General features: G+C 35.3%; 1 protein-coding gene across 2 annotated transcripts in view; it reads left to right on the top strand.

The window, feature by feature from the left end:
• Positions 1-20,072, top strand: part of LOC132153213 (protein TANC1-like) — a 155,735-nt gene that overhangs the window by 38,287 nt on the left and 97,376 nt on the right. For both annotated transcript variants that reach the window (XM_059562561.1, XM_059562560.1), the window contains exon 4: positions 15,355-15,447. In XM_059562561.1, coding sequence (XP_059418544.1) covers positions 15,355-15,447 — 93 coding nt within the window. The remainder of the gene's footprint in view (positions 1-15,354; positions 15,448-20,072) is intronic.

Genomic DNA, 20,072 nt, shown 5'->3' with positions numbered 1-20,072 from the left:
AGGAGAAAATGCCACAAAATGCGTAATTAGGGCTGCACGATGTGTCGTTTAAGCATCGATATCACGATGTACAAATCCATGATAGTCACATCGCAGGATGTGCGATGTAGGGTGTCGTAGTTGATCCGTTATTCATTAACTGTACGGGCCAGCTGCTCCCCGGCCCTTGACGAATGTGATTCGCGGATTAATTGCACAGCTTAACCATCATAGAGTGAAAGTTTATCATTTGCATGTGTTTTTAAGTCCTGTCAGTTTAACAGGGCAGAGAGAGAGAGAGAGAGAGAGCGCGAGAGAGAGAGAGTGTGAGAGAGAGAGAGAGAGTGCGAGAGAGAGAGAGCGCGAGAGAGAGACAGAGAGAGCGTGAGAGCGAGCGAGAGAGAGAATGAGTCTACAACCCACAACAACACAGAGAACAGGACCCCTCCAGAAACCACAGAGAACATCAGTCTTCCCCAAAGCACAGGACTACACAACACAGTGGTCCAGCTACAGCACAGCTTAGCACTGCTAGAAGTGGAAATAGTGGAACTGAGTGAGCAAGTCCATATCCTGTTCACTAAAGACACTGAACAACTTAGAGAACAGCTGGACCAGATAAGAAACCAGCTGAAAATGTCCATCCAAGAACTTAAAAGGGAAATGGACACTCTGTATCAGGACAGGGAAACACTCAAAAAAGACCTCAAAGAACTTCAACAGATCTTGGGGAAGGAACTTTCAGAAATGAAAGACTACATGGGGAGGGAGTTTGCATGCTTCAAAGTTGAGCTTCAACAAAGGGACAAACAGATGGAGACCCTAACAACACAGATGAGGTGTCTCACTACCCCTGCGAATGCCCCCACACCCACACCAACACCTACACATCCAAAGTCCAGCAGCACATCTCCAGCACCCACCAAACCATCACAGCCCAGCAACAGCCAAAGGGAAGCAGGAACAACTGCAGCCTCCAAAAACCCAGAGACCCCTCAGAAAAACATGACAGCTACAACCCCAGCTGAGAAATAGCCAGTGAATACAGAGGCTGACATTGCCATCCTCATGGACTCCAATGGGAAGTTCCTACAAGGAGAAAGACTTTTTCCAGGCCTTAAAACAACAAAACTCTGGTGCCCAAAAACAGGGGATGCCCTCAGAATACTTTTTTGACTCCAAGTTTGGCACACCCTCACATATCATCATACACACAAGCACCAACGACTTGAGAAGGGAACAGGAGAGAGTTGGGCAGCTGATCTGCAGAGTAGCAGAGAAGGCTACAGAGATCTACCCCAACACAAAGATCACCATCTCTATCCTCCTACCCCGCAGAGACATCCACCCAGACACCATCCAGAGAGTCAATGCTGACATCTCCAAAGGATGTGCTGGCCTGCCCAATGTGCACCTGGCTCATCACCCCTCCATCACAATCAGGGACCTGTATGACCATGTCCACATAAAGAAGGACAAAGTCAATGTGTTTGCAAAAACATTGAAAGACACAGCGTGGGACAGACAAAACACCTTCACACCCCTGAAAACAACACAGCTGCCAACCTACAGAACACAAAACCAGACACCCAGCATAAACCTTCAAACTCATCACCGAGAACGAACACCACTGGCTGCACAATACCAGGGACCAACATGCTAAAATCCACATCAGGACACCCCATGCACCAGCACTACACCACCACAGATCTACACCAGCCCATCAGCAGCAACCCCAGATTGCACCAGATCACCACCCAAGACACCCACGACCACAAAAACATCACTCCAGGCAGAGAAGCAACATGAGGAACAGCGCAACAGCAGCAGCAGCAACCAGCCTTACACCCGCTCATGCAGCCTCAGCTGATAACACACCGAACCCAGCACCACTCCCACACTCCATGAGCTATGCTCAGGCCCTGAAAGGACAAGCAAAGACACTGGAGATGAGTGAGATCAGACAGCTGCTAAACTACATCAGTGCCCAGCTGACAGCATGAAAGGCCACACAGCATGCAAACACCTGCCTAACAATAATAAAAAAAAAACTTTACTTTTCCAAAACACTATATTATATTCGAAAAGGATTGCCTCTATTTTTGAAAACAAGAACTCTACACCGTGAACTCTTAAAATGACTCTGTCAATATCAATGTGGAATATTCAAGGATTGAATTCAGCAGCCTTTGGGCTAAAGAGCTCAAACACTGAATTCCAGAAGAGCATCAAAGATATGGATATTATATTCTACAGGAGACATGGAGCAGGGCAGACACCGTCACCCACTGCCCACCCAACTACAGAGAAATCATCTTACCATCACAAAAACAGGGAAGAGACTCAGGAGGACAAATAATCTGGTACAAATCAAAACTCCACAACCACATCAACACAGTGAAGCAATGCAAATACTACACCTGGTTTAAAATCCACAAGGAACTGCTCCTATCCAGAAAAGATATATACCTGTGTGCCATATACATCCCACCATCAGAGTCCCCCTACTACAGAGAAGACACGTTCTCCATACTAGAGGAAGAGACAAGCCACTTCCAGGCCCAGGGAAATGTGCTCATCTGTGGAGACCTAAACGCAAGAACAGGACTACAGCCGGACTTCACCGACACACAAGGGACCAAATGCATCAACAACAAACTGACTGTTATTAATAACACATTCTCCCATATCCACAGAAATAACCATGATCATATAGTAAATAAGAATGGGAAAAACCTCCTGCAGCTCTGTCGAAGCCTGGGTCTGTATATCATCAACGGTAGGTTACGAGGAGACACTTTAGGAAGATTCACATTTTGCTCCCCTCTTGGGAATATCACAGTTGACTGTATGATAACAGACATAGATCATTCATCTCTCAGATCATTCACTGTTAGAGAACTAACCCCTCTGTCCGATCACAGTCAAATCACTGTGTATCTCAAAAAGACTGAAAATAACATTAACACAAAGCCCAGTAAACTGTACAACATCAGAAAACAGCGCTTCAGATGGGCTGAAAACAGCGCTGAAGAATATCAGAAAGCACTTAGCAGCCAAAAAATACAAGCACTGATAGATAACTTTCTAAACAACATCTATGCTCACACCAATGAAGGTGTCAATCTTGCGGTCAAAGATTTAAATTACATATTTGAAAAATCAGTAAAACAATCCAAATTGAAAACAAATTCTGGAAAAAATCTAATACCCAAAAATGACAAAAATTGGTTTGATCAGGACTGCCAAACTACTCGCAAAAAACTGAGAACACTGTCAAATCAGAAACACAGAGATCCAAATAATACAGAGATCCGCCTTCTTTACTGTGCAACACTAAAACAATACAAACATACACTCAGAACCAAAAAAGCACAATACACCCAAAACCAACTCACAGTAATTGAGAAGTCAGTGAGCAGAAACCAATTTTGGAATAACTGGAACAATCTGAAAAAAACTGATCATGAAGAATTGTCAATCCAAAATTGAGAAATATGGTAAAGTCATTTGCAAACACTGTTTAATAAAGTACAAACACACACAAACTGTAAACAAAACCAAACAATCAACCAATTGGGAAAACTAGAATTAGCAATCAAAGATAACCAAAACCCATTCGATTTCCCAATAACTGATAAAGAACTTAAAGAAAAAAATCAAAAACCTCCAACTCAAAAGCATCTGGACCTGATGGGATATTAAATGAAATGATAAAACACACAAGCAGTAAATTTCAATTGGCCATTCTAAAACTATTCAATGTGATTCTAAGTGTAGGTCACATCCCTGACATCTGGAATCAAGGCTTGATAACACCAGTCTTTAAAAACGGAGATAAATTTGATCCTAACAACTACAGAGGCATCTGTGTGAGAAGCAACCTGGGAAAGTTATTCTGTAGCATAATAAATGCTCGACTATTAGACTTCATCACCACTCACAAGGTACTGAGCAGAAGTCAAATTGGATTTTTACCAAATTACTGTACATCTGACCACATCTATACATTACATACTCTAATTGAAAAACATGTCAACCAAGAAAAAGGGTAAAATATATGCATGCTTTATTGACTTTACAAAAGCTTTTGACTCAATTTGGCACCAAGGACTGCTTTACAAACTTATTGAAAGCGGCATAGGAGGTAAAACCTATGACCTTATCAAATCAATGTACACTGAAAGTAAATATGGTGTAAAAATCGGCACCCAACGTACAAGGTATCTTTCCCAAGAGCGTGGTGTGAGACAGGGCTGCTGCTTAAGCCCAACATTATTTAACATTTACATCAATGAACTGGCAAGCAGTCTGGAGCGATCCGCAGCCCCTGGCCTCACACTACACAACTCACAGATCAAATGCCTGCTGTATGCAGACGATCTGGTTCTGCTGTCTACCGCTCAACAAGGTCTACAGCAGAACCTGGACCTGCTAGAACAATACTGCCAGACCTGGGCCCTGACAGTCAACCTGAAGAAAACCAAAATCATGATCTTCCAGAAAAGATCCAGATCCCAGGGAACACAACACACATTTACATTAGGCACTAACCCGATAAGACACACATCACACTACAGCTACCTGGGTGTGAATATCACATCCACAGGAAACTTTAATCATGCTGTGAATGAACTGAGAGATAAAGCACGCAGGGCCTTCTACGCCATAAAACAGCAATGTCCGATAGAAATCCCTATTAGAATTTGGCTGAAAATATTAGAATCAGTAATTGAGCCCATTGCACTTTATGACAGTGAGGTGTGGGGTCCACTGACCAATCCAAATCAAGATTTCACCAAATGGGAAAAACATCCAATTGAGACCCTGCATGCAGAACTGTGTAACATATTACACATGCACCGGCATACAACACGTAACGCATGCAGGGCAGAATTAGGCAAATATCCTCTAATCATAATGATACAAAAAAGGGCAATTAAATTCTGGAAACATCTGAAACTCAGTGACCCCCAATCATATCATTATAAAGCCCTTCAACCCCAAGAGATGAGCAAAGAAAGCAGTCCCCTCCCTCAGCGGATCCAGAGCTTCAGTCCTGATGCTTCACTAACATCTACTGATGCTCTGAATCACATCAGAATCAATCAGATTACTGCACAAATCAAACAGAATTACATCACTTACTGGCAAACCCAAACAGAACAGATCTGACTCTAAAGTGTTAGTACAGTATGGCAGAGTATCTGTACACAGTGTCAGATCAGAAACTGAGAAGCACGCTGACCAGATACAGACTCAGCGGACACAAGCTGATGATAGAGACAGGCAGACACAGAAAAACATGGCTGCCAGCGGAGCAGAGACTGTGTTCACACTGTGATCTGAATCAGATGGAAACAGAAGTGCACTTCCTAACAGAATGCCCCAAATAAACGGACATTCGGACAGTGTTCTATGATAAAATACAGCAGATCCATCAGACATTTAAAACTCTTCCGAACCAGGAGAAACTGCCGTATCTGTTAGGAGAACACAAGAACTGCTGTGTGTTTGCTGCTCAATATGTGTCTGCCTGTCATGATGTTAGAGAAAACACTCAACCTGCCCTGATCTGATGTTTCCAGCACATGTAGATTATGTTATGCCATATTACTGTATTGTATTACTTAGATGTATATTTTGCCTCTGTAAATCTAATACCATATTCTATTTTATTTTATTTCTAACTTATACATTCACATACATTAATTCACTACATGGTTAATACTTTTTATATATTTTATTATTACTATTATTCTTTTTCTTTCTGTAAATAGATATGTGCACTATTTGTAAGCAGCCCAGCTGCAACTGGTTTGGCAATACAAATGTACAGTTTTTGTCATGCCAATAAAGCACACCTAAATTGAAAATTTAAATTGAGAGAGCACGAGAGAGAGAGAGAGAGAGCGTGCGCGAGAGAGAGAGAGAGCCTGTGCACGAGAGAGAGAGAATGAGAGAGAGAGAGTGTGCGAGAGAGAGAGCCTGTGCACGAGAGAGAGAGAATGAGAGAGAGAGAGAGAGAGTGTGCGAGAGAGAGAGAACGAGAGAGAGAGAGAGAGAAAGAGAGAGAGAGAGAGAGAGAGCGAGAGAGAGAGGTTTAACAAGACTTTATTATTTACACAATACAATCATTATTCACAACATCAAATACTCGTTGATCAAATAATTTTTTTTTTTTAATTCAGAACCAACTGGCCATCATGAATTTCACACAAAACATTTTTAAGACACCAAATATCATCAAAACACCCCTCATTTTTTATGCTTCTGTAATCTCCTGAAAAGTAATTTGACTGTCTAGTGATTTTCTCCCCTATTCTTCCACCTGAGGTAAATCACTCAGCAAATCAGAAGCACTCTCAACGTCACAGTTCTCAGCGTCATACAAGTTTTTATAAAAGTTAGCTGCCAGCTTCTTTATTTCCACCGGGTCTGACGTTATAGTCTCATCAAGCCGTTGTAGATGACATATTTGTTTTTGTTGGGAGCTTTTCTTTTCAAGGTTGAAAAATAATGAGGTAGGAGCATCCATGTCTTTAATAGAACAGATTCTCGCCCTTAAAATTGCTCCTTTCACCTGCTCCTGTAATAACGAGCCAAGTTCTTTCTTTTTCTTGTTCAAACGCTCACTCTGCCCAGTTCCATTATTATTAAAAATAGTACTTTCCATTCTTTGAATGTCTTTCTCCAAGCTTTCTACTGCAAACGTCACCCTTGATGTATTATATGAACTGTAATTTTGACAAATACTCTTATATTTACTTTACCAACATCCCACCACTGACACATGTTTTCAAAAGAATCTTTCTGCGTTTTCCATCTATTCCAGAATAGTTTAAAACTATCACAAAAAAACGCATCTTGTAATAATTTAACATTAAGATGCCAAAAATTATTTGGCTTTGTAATTGTTTTCATATTTAAATCAAATAAAACCAAATGGTGATCTGAAAACCCAACAGGTAAAATAACAGCATTCATCACCTTATTATTCCATGCTTTATCAATATAAAATCTGTCTAGTCTTGCCCTACTAACCCTATTATCAGATGCTTTAACCCATGTATACTGTCTAATCCCTATATTTCTTTTCCTCCAATAATTCAAACAAATTAAACTTTTATTATTTTTAATAATACCACACTTGACTCATTATGAAGTTCCTCCCCATTCCTATCAATTATAAAATCAACAGTACAATTCCAGTCCCCTCCAATGATAACACACACCTGATCTCCAATTTTTTGAATAGCATTTTTTAGTTTCATAAAACCTCCACCCGCTCAAGCCCAATATTTGGTGCATATACATTCACAAGCACAAACACAGTTCCCTTATATTCTATATGCACTAATAATACTCTTCCCTTTACAACTTCTTCTACAACTAAAATATTTACATTTATATTTTTTGAGAATAATATGGCTACACCAGAACTCAAATTTGTCCCATGGCATAGCACACACTTTCCTAACCACCATCTATCCCATTCTGACTCATTTTCTGTAGTAGAATCCATTTCCAACTTATTTCCATCCCTACCCCCATTTATATTTAAGGAGCCTGCTCTCAAAAACTCCATAAAAAGGGGAAAAAATAAACAGGACAGAAAAAGAGTGAAAGGACAAAGAAAAGCTGACACCCTGTGTGTTTTAATCATTTTGTGAAGCGTTCGCTTTACTCTTTCTTAACTTCGTTAAGATCTTCCTTAACCGAAATCTTTTCTGCTTGCTAAGAACCTAAAGACTAACGTTTCTTTGTAACAAAGTCACAGACACTATAAATTTCCTTATGTCTGGGAAGAAATCTTTGACTTCCACAGTCTTTCCAAAAGTTGCATCTAGAAAGTCATTTATTTCTTGCAGTGTATATGTGTCCTCCATGACTTGTGAACCAATATCTGAAATTTCAGAGACATTATCATCATCTCCAATTTCAGAACCAGTACACACTTCAACACTGCTAAATACTTCAGAATCATCAGTTTGAACCATTTCAACATTTATTTTTCTTTTGGTGACATCATCAGTCATCACACTACTTTCCTCCATTTTAGATACATCGTTTTGTCCAATAGAAATCTCCTTTTCCTCAATATCATCTTTCTGATCATTACTGTCAATCAACTCATCATTAACAACGTTCCTTTCCTCTATAACCTGAGCTAATACTTTCTCATGATTTGTTTCATCAGTATTACTCTGAACATGCTCATTTTGTTCCTGAACATCCTCAGCAGCAGCAGCACTATGTTCAGCTGCTTCTTCCTGCCTATCCTAGGCCTTATGAGGGCACGCAATCCGTTTATGATTTATATCCCCGCACTCAAAGCATCTCATGCTGCCAGTGTTAGCGTAAACCATATACGTTTTTCCCTCGTGTCCAACTCTAAACAACACATCCAACTCCGGCTGATTCAAAAACATAACCACTTGCCTCCTGAAAGACATAACGTGCTTCAAAGCCTCGTTTCTGCATCTCAGTGGAAGTTAATTTGCATGTTGATTTAGATTGTGTGTACATGCAAACACAAGTGTGTGTGTGTGTTTTCACACCATTCCTGTGTTAAGGACAAGGCCATGAGCTGCTGAGATCTTCAAAGGGTTCGCAGTGTGTCTCTGGACTTTGTTTGTGGAGGATTTAGCACAGAGGATTGAAATCCTTTCAGTGGTCACTTTGGCCTCTCGCTCACATCTGCTCCTCGTGTTTGTGGATTCAGCAGCTCTCTTTGAAAAGGAGATCGATGCTTTGAAGGCACCGGAAACAGGCGACACACTCAGACGAATTTGCCCTTTGCACATTTCATTAGTCTGACAATTAAAGAAGGATAAACGTCCAAATGAGATCCGCCTGGAGTACCAGAGCCTCAAGCAGGGATTTAATACAGATGTGGGAAACATTGAGATTGAGGGTTTGTTTGGACCTCTGCAAATCTCGAAAATGTTGGTTGGGACAGCTGCATGTAGTTTATAATGAACTAAAGTAAAAAATTATATTTAATCATTTTTTCCTTTGCTCTACTGTTTAAAAGTTCATACTTTTATTCAGCAAGGATGCAATAAATTGATCAAAAGTGGCAGTCAATACATTTATAATGTCACAAAAGATTTCTGTTTCAAATAAATGTTTTTGTTTTTTTTACTTTGTTCATCAAAGAATCAAGTTTCAGCACAACTGATTTCAATATTGATAATAATCAGAAATGTTTCTTGAGCAGTAAATCATCATATCAGAATGATTTCTGAAGATCATGTGATACTGAAGACTTGAGGAATGATAATGGAAATTCAGCTGCGCATCACAGAAATAAATTACATTTTAACAATATATTCAATTAGAAACCGCTATTTTAAGTTGTAATAATATTTTACAATTTTAACTGTAATTCTGATCAAATAAATGCAGCCTTGGTGAGTAAAGGAGACTTCTTACCGACTTGATTGAAATGATTGAACAGTAATGTATATTCACCTATAACAATAGATATCTATTAACAGTGATAGGTTTTTTTCATGTATTTTTAGAAAAACATTTAATATGTGAAAAAGTCATTAAAAAACATTTATTAAAAAAAATAAAAAAAGAGTAAAAAATTTAATTTTATCAGATTAAAAATTCTTCAAAACAATTCATTTTAGTCATTTTAAAAATTCATTTTAGTCATTTTAAAATTAATCTATAATTTAACCCTTCAAACCATCTTAGTCATGCATGACTTATTCTGTATGTCATATTAGAACATCAGTGTTTATATCACGTAACTTGTTTATCTATTCAAGCAGAGGATTTTCTGGAAAAATCTTCACATGGAGGAATTAAAAAATGATCATAATTAGGTTCAGATGGACTTGATACATGGACCCCCCCCCCCCCCCCCGTTTAGATTGTGGAAGTAATAACACGGATAGTAGGCGAGTTATTTTCTTAGACCCTGGAGGATCATGACCGAATGATCCTTATTGGACTGTGTCGAAGGGACTCTTTGGGATGCTTGTTGTTGTTCGGAGCATCAAAGGCTTGCTCATGAGTTTCATGTGGACAGTGTGTGGTCTTTGTTGACCACAGGAAAATATGAAATGAGCTCATTTCAATAAGAACAGGTACGTGAATGAAGTAATGAAGTTAACTGTTCAGTTACTGTCCAGAAACTATTCCTTTTAAAGCAGCCACATATGGTGAGAAAAGTGTGTGTGTGTGTGTGTGTGTGTGTGTGTGTGTCTGAGTGTGTGTGTTTATGGGAGAGGATGTTCAGATCTTTACAAGCAGGTGTTGAACAGCAGGATGGGGGGCAGAATCTCATCTCTTTCTTTTCTATGAATGTTTTGCTCATTTTAGAATAAAATTAATGTTATATAAACTCTGAAACGACAGAAATGGAAATGTAGTGACAAATGAAATCTGTCTTGTATATGAGCTGCTGCTGTCTAGATTCCAGCTCTGCTCGCTCCGGACCGACTTCATCAGGTGCATCATGGGATGCTTTTAAATGCTAATGAGGAAGGGAATATGTGAGATGAGAACATTTTAGCATAAACCTCATGGATACATATTCATATATGTATGTGAATATAATATATTAATTCATGTGTGCATGTGTTAATTAACTCATGATTAAATTATCATGATGAATCATGAGTATATATTTTTTTCCAAACATTAAATAACATAAAAATATCAATATTTTAGTATCAATTGTATATACATTTTATTTTTGTATATTTTTTTTGTTTTATATTCCTATATATATATATATATATATATATATATATATATAATGTGTGTGTGTGTATATATACTATTTTTTATATTATTTTTTATATATAATACTATTTATGTAATCATGTTTCATATTGCATTTTGAAGCATTTAAAGAAATTTGAAATTATTATTTTTATTAATATTTTATATGTACTGACAGACTTAATATACTTGATGATTTGATTACAGACAGATTTGTCTGCTGAAGTACTGTGGGTGCACTGATGAAAACCTGACAGACTGGATCTCTTGAGATATTAAAGTTTTTTTTATGATCGTGTAAAAGTAAAGAGACACTGCATGTTCACCAGACTAGCACTTTCGATGCATGCCCATCTATTATCTCGTGATATGAGTTCAGCGAAACTCAGAGCTTCAGTACCTCGTTCCTGCAGCTCATTTCCTCACAGCTGAAGGAATAACATTGAACTGTGGTGGTCTCCTTTTAAGCTAAAGCTAAAGCTGTTTTCCCTCGCCCTCTTTGCCTCATAACTGACCTCTACTGGAGACTTTGTGTCATTACCTCTCAAGGTCAAAGGTCAGGCGCACTGATGAAGTTGTTTCAGTAACAGCTAGGCTGTCCAGTGATATAGTGTGTATGATGTGGATGGTGTTAGCAGATGTTGAGACGAAGATGTCTTCAGAGAGATGGGAGATGGAGTATCTTTCAGGATGTCGGGTTCAGTGTCTCAATATACTCTTTTGTTTTAAAGCTTGGATTAATAAAGCATGCTTGACTAATACGACAGATCTGATTTAAAGTGTTTGTGTGTTTGTGTTTTATATGAATGTGTGTGACAGAAGCATTCTAAACACTGCTCTAAACTGTGATCGAGAGCAATGATCTTAGTCTCACTTTAAAAGTCCTGAAGTTCCTTCTGCGCTGTCGACATTCACACTTAAACCATCTGTCTAGCTATTAATCCATTTACCATGTCTTACATGCATTCTGCTATCATGCGTACTTTGAGACGGATCCAGAAATGCATTTCCATCACAATTACTAAAACAGATGTACATTAGACAGATGTATAGGGAAGCAGATTCCTAGCGTTATATTCTTGCACATTTTTATTTTGTATTTTATTATAATTTGTTTTAATATAAAATATAATGTATTCCATTTTTATAATATATTTGTATTATTCTTTTGTATTGTATTGTGTTTTTATTTAACAAAATTCTGTTTTAATATTAAATATAATTTATTTGATTTCATTAATTTTTATTATTTTTATTGTGTATTTTATTTTATATTTTATTATAAAATAACATTTATTTAACATTTTATTCTTAGATTTTATATTGTTTTCTATTTTATATTTATTTTATAATATTTTGTTTTAATGTAAAATATAATTTATTAGATTTTTTTGAGCATCGGTGATGTTGGTGTGACATCAACCAGCCTCCTCTGTTCAGTTTTTCACTTCACAACTGTGGACGTCTCTTCAGTCTGATTACATGATTCACAGTCGGCTGATATTTCAGAGTAAAGAGCGCTGCTGTCTTTCTTCTGTGGCTTTTGTTGTTCGTACAGAAGATCTCGTGTCTGGGGAGAACGACTCAAATATTCTTTGACTTTGCTCCATGCCTTTTAAAGTCTGTGGATCTACCCACATGTGCAAAAGGAAAAACATCTGTTCATTTTGTCCATAGAGCTTTTTTTTTCATGCTTATATATATATATATATATAGTATTGTGCAATAATAAGGTTAACGATTAACCAATTAATTGATTGTTAATTTAAACGATTATTGGAATGATAAAAAAAGGCATCCTAATAAATATATATATATATATATATATATATATATATATATATATATATATATATAATTTATTATTTAATTCTTTCTGAGATCATTGTAATGCATTATGAGATTGCCGACTTGATTAAATGTGGCTAGTAGAAGCTATCTCACAAAGCAGTGTCATTAACACTGGGATTAGAAGTCCCCCCCCCACCCCCCCCCCCCCCCTCTCTCTCTCTTTCTCTCTCTTTCTCTCTCTCTCTGTCTCTTCCTCTCATTTGTTTTACATTCTTTGGCACTTTATTCACATGCATGCATCTCAGATGTGCTGTTGGACCTCAGTCTGAGTTCGTACCTGTTTGTGTTCTCCACCAGAGATGAGACTCATGCATTTTAATCACAGATGTGTGTGTGTGTGTGTGGATTTATTATCTCTCCCTTGAAGCCAAAACTTGTTCAAGAACTTTATGGAATAAAATATATGGGTATTTTCTTCCACACAAATACATGAATCAGCAGTGCCATTTTCAATTCAGCGGCGGAACTAAAATATGAATTGTCACACTGCCACTGATGCCAACTTTAAAAGGGTTTTCATGAATATCATATGAATTACCAACAGAACTGGATTTCTGTGTTTCACTGCAGGCATCCATAGATGGCAGTGTACATCACTATGAGAGAGCTACTAGAGCATTAACTATCACTCTCTCTCTGTGTGTGTGTGTGTGTGTGTGTGTGTGTGTGTGTGTGTGTCAGTAGAGATGCGTTAAAGGCTACTCAAGAAGCACAGATTCCACTAACATTTCCCCTAACATTATGTTCAAATATGAAGTGATTTTGATAGTAAAAATCTGTCTTTAAATGTTTTAGTGTGTAAGTATAGTGTGTAAAAGTAACATAATTTGCTTTAATAAAGCCCCAAAACATATTTGGACACTTAAGCCTCACTTGTATGTTACTTATTTTTATGAATTTTTTTATTATTTTTTTTTATGTATGTATATATATATATGCATAAATACATGCATTTATTTATTTAATTAATTAATTTTATAAATAAGTTTATGTATTTATTTTAACCAATATTTATTTATAGTTTTTGTATGTAAAATAGTTTTTTGGGCGGCTAATTTACTATCATTGATATAATATTATACTTTTTGTTTTAATTTTGTATTATTTGTTTTCATTTGAATTTTAGTTAGCTTTAGTAATTTTGTGTGTTTTTATTATATAATTGTATAATTTTTATTTAATTTAAATTTAAACTAACAAAAAAATAAAAATGTTTGGTAACTTGCTGAATAGGAATGTCTTAAAAAAAATTTGTTACTGTTAGTTTATTTTATTTCGAGTGATTATAGTTTTTTTGGTCTCAGTTTAAATTGTATTAAGAAGCCTGCTAAGAAGTCTTAAGCAAACTTCTCTATTTAATCTCATTTGCATCTGGGATTTTTATTATTGGATCTTAATAAGTGAGTGTTTCATATCAGAATTGAGGATTTGTGTTGTCATCTGAAAAGAAAGATGAAGCAAGTAATTGCATTGAGATAAAGGATTATGAAGTCTGTTGATCTCACTGCATCATATTATTCCCCATAAGAGCAGTGATGTGCACTTCTTCACTTGAATCATCCCTTCATCTAGCTCTGATTTATGTCTGTCTTTACACACGTGTCTGTTTCATTTGTCATCTCTGAGCGTTGTGATTGAGTCACGCAGGTGCCGAGTGCAGATGAATCTCTATCACCCGCTGAAGTCTGATGCATGTCTCCGTGGCCAGCGGCTGCTCTTTACTCCATGACTGTATTTGGTCAGATCTTACACGGGACGCCGGGGTCTTTGATCTCACCAGGGTTTTCCACGTTAAACAGAGGAACCTGCTTAAACCTGCAAGCTTTATGGGGCTCGAGCGGGATTTGAAGGGCGCTTTCGGAGAGGAATTTCAGGATGGCATGACCTTTTGTGTGTCAGATGCCTTTCATATCAAACCTGAGACTGTTTTTTATACTCATTATTTGTGTAAGCGACATTAGTGTTTCAGTGACAAATAGCAGCAGCTTGTAAACAATGTACAGTAGCTAACAAATGAAATGAAAATGGACCCAATTTACATACTCAATATGTGTTTCTGGTTGTATTGTGCTCGATTTATCTGTGCATGTTGTTTCCAAAATACGCTTTTTAAAATATATTTAATTCCCTGACTGATAACTGATAATCAGATATGTTTTTTTGAGCAGTAAATCAGTATATTAGCATGATTTCTGAAGATCATGTGACACTGAAGACTGGAGGGATGATGCTGAAAATACAGCTGTGCATCACAGAAATAAATTACACTTTAACAGATATTCTCATAGAAAACAGTTATTTTAAATTGTAATAATATTTCACAATTTTTACTGTATTTTCGATCAAATAAATGCAGTCAGAAAGCCCCAAACTTTTGAACAACGGTTTATTTTTCCAACCCTTTCCTCCAATCAGCTGTCTCCATTCTGGTATGTAGCTTTTCATTTATTAATTGATAAAATCAAGTCTGAGCGTACATTTATTATTCTGCTTCACATTATGTAAGTAAAATAGTTTGGGGCTGCTGTTTCAAGTCCTTAAATAGAGTCTCTTGTAGAGGAATGTCTTTATAATGTGTGCATGCACGAGTAGATGGAGAGAAACGCACAGAGATCTCACACCCATCTCTTCAGAGTTAAATAGCGCTGGTTTCCTGCTGTAGTTCACATTCCCCGAGCTGTGGAGATTGTTGCTGAGTTCACCCGCTCTTCACTCTTTACATAAGACTCTTTCTGATTGAGGTTCGACTGATTCCATACGTCTCTTTCTGTTGTGAAGGACCCATCAGAAAGCCCAAGTATGTGGAGAGTCCTCGCGTTCCTGGAGATGCGATCACGTCGTCGCTGAGGAAGCTTCCTGACGGTGCGACTGGTGAGTGAACACACATGCTGTTATCCAGCTCCGAGATGTGTGTGTTTCAGAATCAACCTTTTGCTTTTATTGGTTAGCGTAGAAGATTGTTGATGACGTCAGTGTTCCCACAGTCACAGACGACCAGGAGATAGTCATGAAAATCATTGTAATTGGTTTAATACAAACATATTTTTAGTTAGGCTCAGATTTTAAATGTTCTGTTGGTTCCATTATCTATTCTAAATATTATCATAACATTGTGTGATTTTGTTTTAATTTTTTTTTAATGATACATTTTTTTAAATAATTGAGTATTTGGTAAAATGCAGTTTTTCTTTAAATTTGCTATCATTAAATGATTCATTTCTGAACATTATTATTATTAAAAAAATAAATATTATTATAATATTTTTATTTGAAGCCAATGAGTGAATCTTGTGTAAAATGTATTTTTTTTTTTTTTTTTTGCAGTACATTTGCTATCATTAGATTACATAATTAATTTCTATGAGGGATTTTTTTATTTATTTAATATAATTAATTTTGTTTTTGTTTTTCCAAGCAGAAATAAATATAATATTTTTTCCCCCCTGATTTACAGAAGAGACCAACTAAAATATAATTCAGTGTAATAATCTTGCAGGCCTATTTACAACAAATATAAATTTATGACATATTAAAAGACTAATTACTTTCACCCCAAATACTAATTAGTTGTAATTAATCTTTTACTCATTTAAAAAACAATCAAATTTAATATGCTTTTATTGTTTTATATATTTTAATATGTACAAGTCAGAATAAGCATATTGTATGAATTTTTACATAAATATTGTGTTACACTGAATGACAATTTAACATTATTTCAACCACATTTGGTCATTTTATTCTCCAAAAACACATTTGAAACCTTAAATGTAGACACTTTACTTACATTTAATGGCCTTTCTATAGACATAAAATCACTTTTATAAATGTATTTTGATGTGGACATCTTAACGTATTTGACCCATGAACATAATATTGCCCAGCATGATCTTTAAATATTATTTTTGTCCATTTATTATTATTTTTTTCACTCGGAAATGACATTTCATGAGTTAAATCTATTCTTAATATTATTAAAATTGATGTCTAAATAGCGCCATTGGCAAAATCCTTTTGCTGTAAATACACAACTCTGGTCATAATTCGTTGGTCAAACATTTGAGAATCTTTTGTTTATTTACTTAAATGTCATGTTTTGTCTGTGTTTTTAAGTTAAATTATGTATGTAAGCAAAGCAGTATGTGTGTCATTAAATCTGCTTCATGCATTGCTTCATGGGGTTATTGCATGTGTGTGTGTGTGTGTGTGCTGTATAAACACACTGTAGAGAAACTGTGTGCTCGTGTGTTGTCAGTAGTGTGTAGTGCAGTTTCTTTGCTTTTAATTGTCTTGAAATTTGAATGACTACTGGGTACATTTTAGCAATGTTTTTGCATTACATTTGCTATCATTAAAGTTTATTATTAAAATATAAATATATAACTTATTTATTATTAATATAAATATATATAATATATAATTTTTTTGCATTACATTTGCATTATTAAAATAATTTATTGATATATGAACATATTACTGGCCACCCTGATCTTTACATTTATATATACATTTAAATTTAGCAAGCGCCAACCAGTTTTCATCTCAGGGGGGAAAAAGTGATTCTTTTTTGCAGTTTGCATACCACATATTTGTTCCTTGGGAAATATGTGATGTGCCATTCAAACATGCTGTTTGGGTTGGTTAGTTGTTGTAAGTGAGATGCTTTAGATAGTGTGAATAGTTAAGGGTGTTGAAGTAGGTCTTGTTTTCTAGCTGGTTTATGTGCTGCATACCTTTCAAATCTCAATGACAGCCCACTTAGCTCAACTATACCTCCACACACACATTTAAGGGTCAACACTGTTTACATGGGGGTCTGTCACATGTTATTTTAACCCTCAGAGAGTTTATATATAGCAGCATCTCCATTCATTCCCACAGGCTCCAGTTTAACAACGCCTTCAAGTCATGTTGAAATGATCATATTCATGTACACAAGGTTTTCTGTCAGCCCTGACTATCAAAGTTAGGTTTATGTCAGTTAAATCAGCATGGTAGAAGATAATTGATATTCCTCACAATTATGATTTAGTTTTCTGAAAGCTCTGCTCATTTAGTCAGTTTTGAAGGATTAGGCTTGTGTGTATTTCTCATCATTCAAATCATTCATCAGTCAGGAAACTGGCTGCACTTCTATTGCCTATTTATTTTGTTGCATTAAAATCAGCACACATTATGAACGAGGGATGTTTATTCTTGGTTGAACCAAATCATTTACACCAATATATTATAGTTTAGCATTTTACATTTTAATAATATTTTAATAATTTACTTTTTATTAATTTTAAATGTTTTGCAATGAATCTGTTAATTGCAGTTTTGGTTTTTCATGGATATATATTTTTTATGTATCAATATACAGTAGAGGTCGACCAATATTGGATTTTGCTAGGTTGGACCACACTGGCCGATACCGATTAATTAACCGATAGTTTTTAAAAAGGATACTGTGCAAAAACTAAAATGGTGCTTTATTAAAAAAAAAAAAAAAACAGTACTGAACCATACTACTACTAGTAGTAGTATAAGTAATAATAAAAGTAGTAATAATAATAATAGTAATAGTAAATGTTGAAATTACCACATGTTGAAAGGGCCCTATGAAATCAGTTACATTTATTCCTAAATTCTATTTTATTTATTTCCAAATTCCATTATTAAGTTTTTCTGGATTCTTTTTTCCATAAAAATTTTCTCCACTCCTTTTTAATAGTTATATTAAAACGTATAAATCATAAAGTCTAACTAATTAAAATCATGAAACGTATACATTTTCAAATCAATTTAATAAAAGTTTAACAAATATTACATGATGTTTTGATGTATGAAATGTTTTATTTTTTCTCACCATATTTTTTTTATTCTGTTTTAGCATGTCTAATTATTTGAACGCATAAAACTACTTAATTTTTTTTTCTTGAAGAAGCCTAATGATTTTTTCCCCTCAAAAATTCTGTGTATTTACATTATTTTATTGTTATTAAATCAAGGTATGAAACATACATTTTACTTGTCTTTTAATTATTGAAAATTAAGCAAACTTTTTTTTTGGCAAACAAAGGGGATTTACTATTAAAATAAAAATATGGAAAAAATGTTGTGTGATTATTCCCTAAAAAAATAATGTTTATTTTTTTTTCGGGTTGCCGTGTTCTGTGCATGTGATATGATGCTTTGCTCAAATGAAACGGTCAGATGCTGATGAAGTGACTCTCGGAGCGGTTCTGGAGATGTTCTTCGTGTGTTTTCATCCTCATTTAGTGAGACCGCAGATGCTGAAATCACCGCGAGCGTCATGCGTGCTAAACTGTGAATTCCGTTTTTATGAATGGATTCTGCGATTCCGTCCGCGTGTTCTGCATCTCGGGAAACATGGGGCCCTACAATTCCACCAACACAATGTATACTCACACTTGAACTGCTTCTGTTATTGAACACTCAAGTGATTATCTAATCAAAATAAGAGAGCAGCGCTGAGTCTTGGAGAACTCACTGGTATCACACACACTCCAGACGCATTGCGTGCAACTCCAGCAGCTCTCTAAAACAGTTTATTCATTCACCAAATGGACACAATTTTACTTCAAGAATGAATAATGAGGCAAAGAGAAGTTTAAAGGTCAGTGTTTAAAAAAATGGAGCAAATGGAAAGAGTGGTCTATATCATAGCTCCATAAATGAAGCATATGGACTTTATTATAGCCACAGAAAGACAAACGTTTCGATGAAAATGCTCAATATACAATTCATTATGTAAATTAACAATGATTCAGTATAATGAAAACAGAGCCTTCTCAGCCGCTCCAGCAACTATCGGTGCCAATTATCGGCAAAACCGATAAATTGGTCGACCTCTAATATGCAGTATCTATAAATGTATCTATATATCTATGTTTTAGCTTCAGTCTTAGTTTTAGCAATTGTAGTTTAAGAATCTGTTCATTATTTTTTTTTAAAGTTTTATCTAAATGTTTGATTTATTGTTAGTAATTTAATAATTATATTTTATAATTTTTCATTTCATGTATTTAGCAATTATAATACATCAGTTCATGAACATAACAATCAGTTCATTAACATAATATATATTTGTATATATTATTTTATATTTATTATATATTATATATTATATTTTTTCTATTTTAATAATTATAAAAAATATTATATATATATATTTTTATATATGTATGTGTATATATATATGTATGTATGTATGTATGTATATATATATATATATATATATATATATATATATACAATTTTTTGTTTTAAGCAATAATAGCTCATCAGTTCATGAGTGTTTTTGTATATATCTTGTATAAAGATTCACTTCATTAATATTTTTAATGTATATGTTTATTTCACATTTTAGTTTTAATAAGTTTAGATACAAATCACTATGATTTTTAGAAATATAGGTTTTATAAGTTTTAGTTTGTATTGTTTAAAAGCAGTTGAGAAGTTAGCATTGATAGCTCGACATCAAAACTTCTGAA

This window comes from Carassius carassius, chromosome 11, assembly GCF_963082965.1.
Source record: "Carassius carassius chromosome 11, fCarCar2.1, whole genome shotgun sequence".
Lineage (NCBI taxonomy): Eukaryota > Metazoa > Chordata > Actinopteri > Cypriniformes > Cyprinidae > Carassius > Carassius carassius.
Note: the sequence above shows the minus strand (reverse complement) of the source record. Positions and strands in the feature narration are given on the sequence as shown.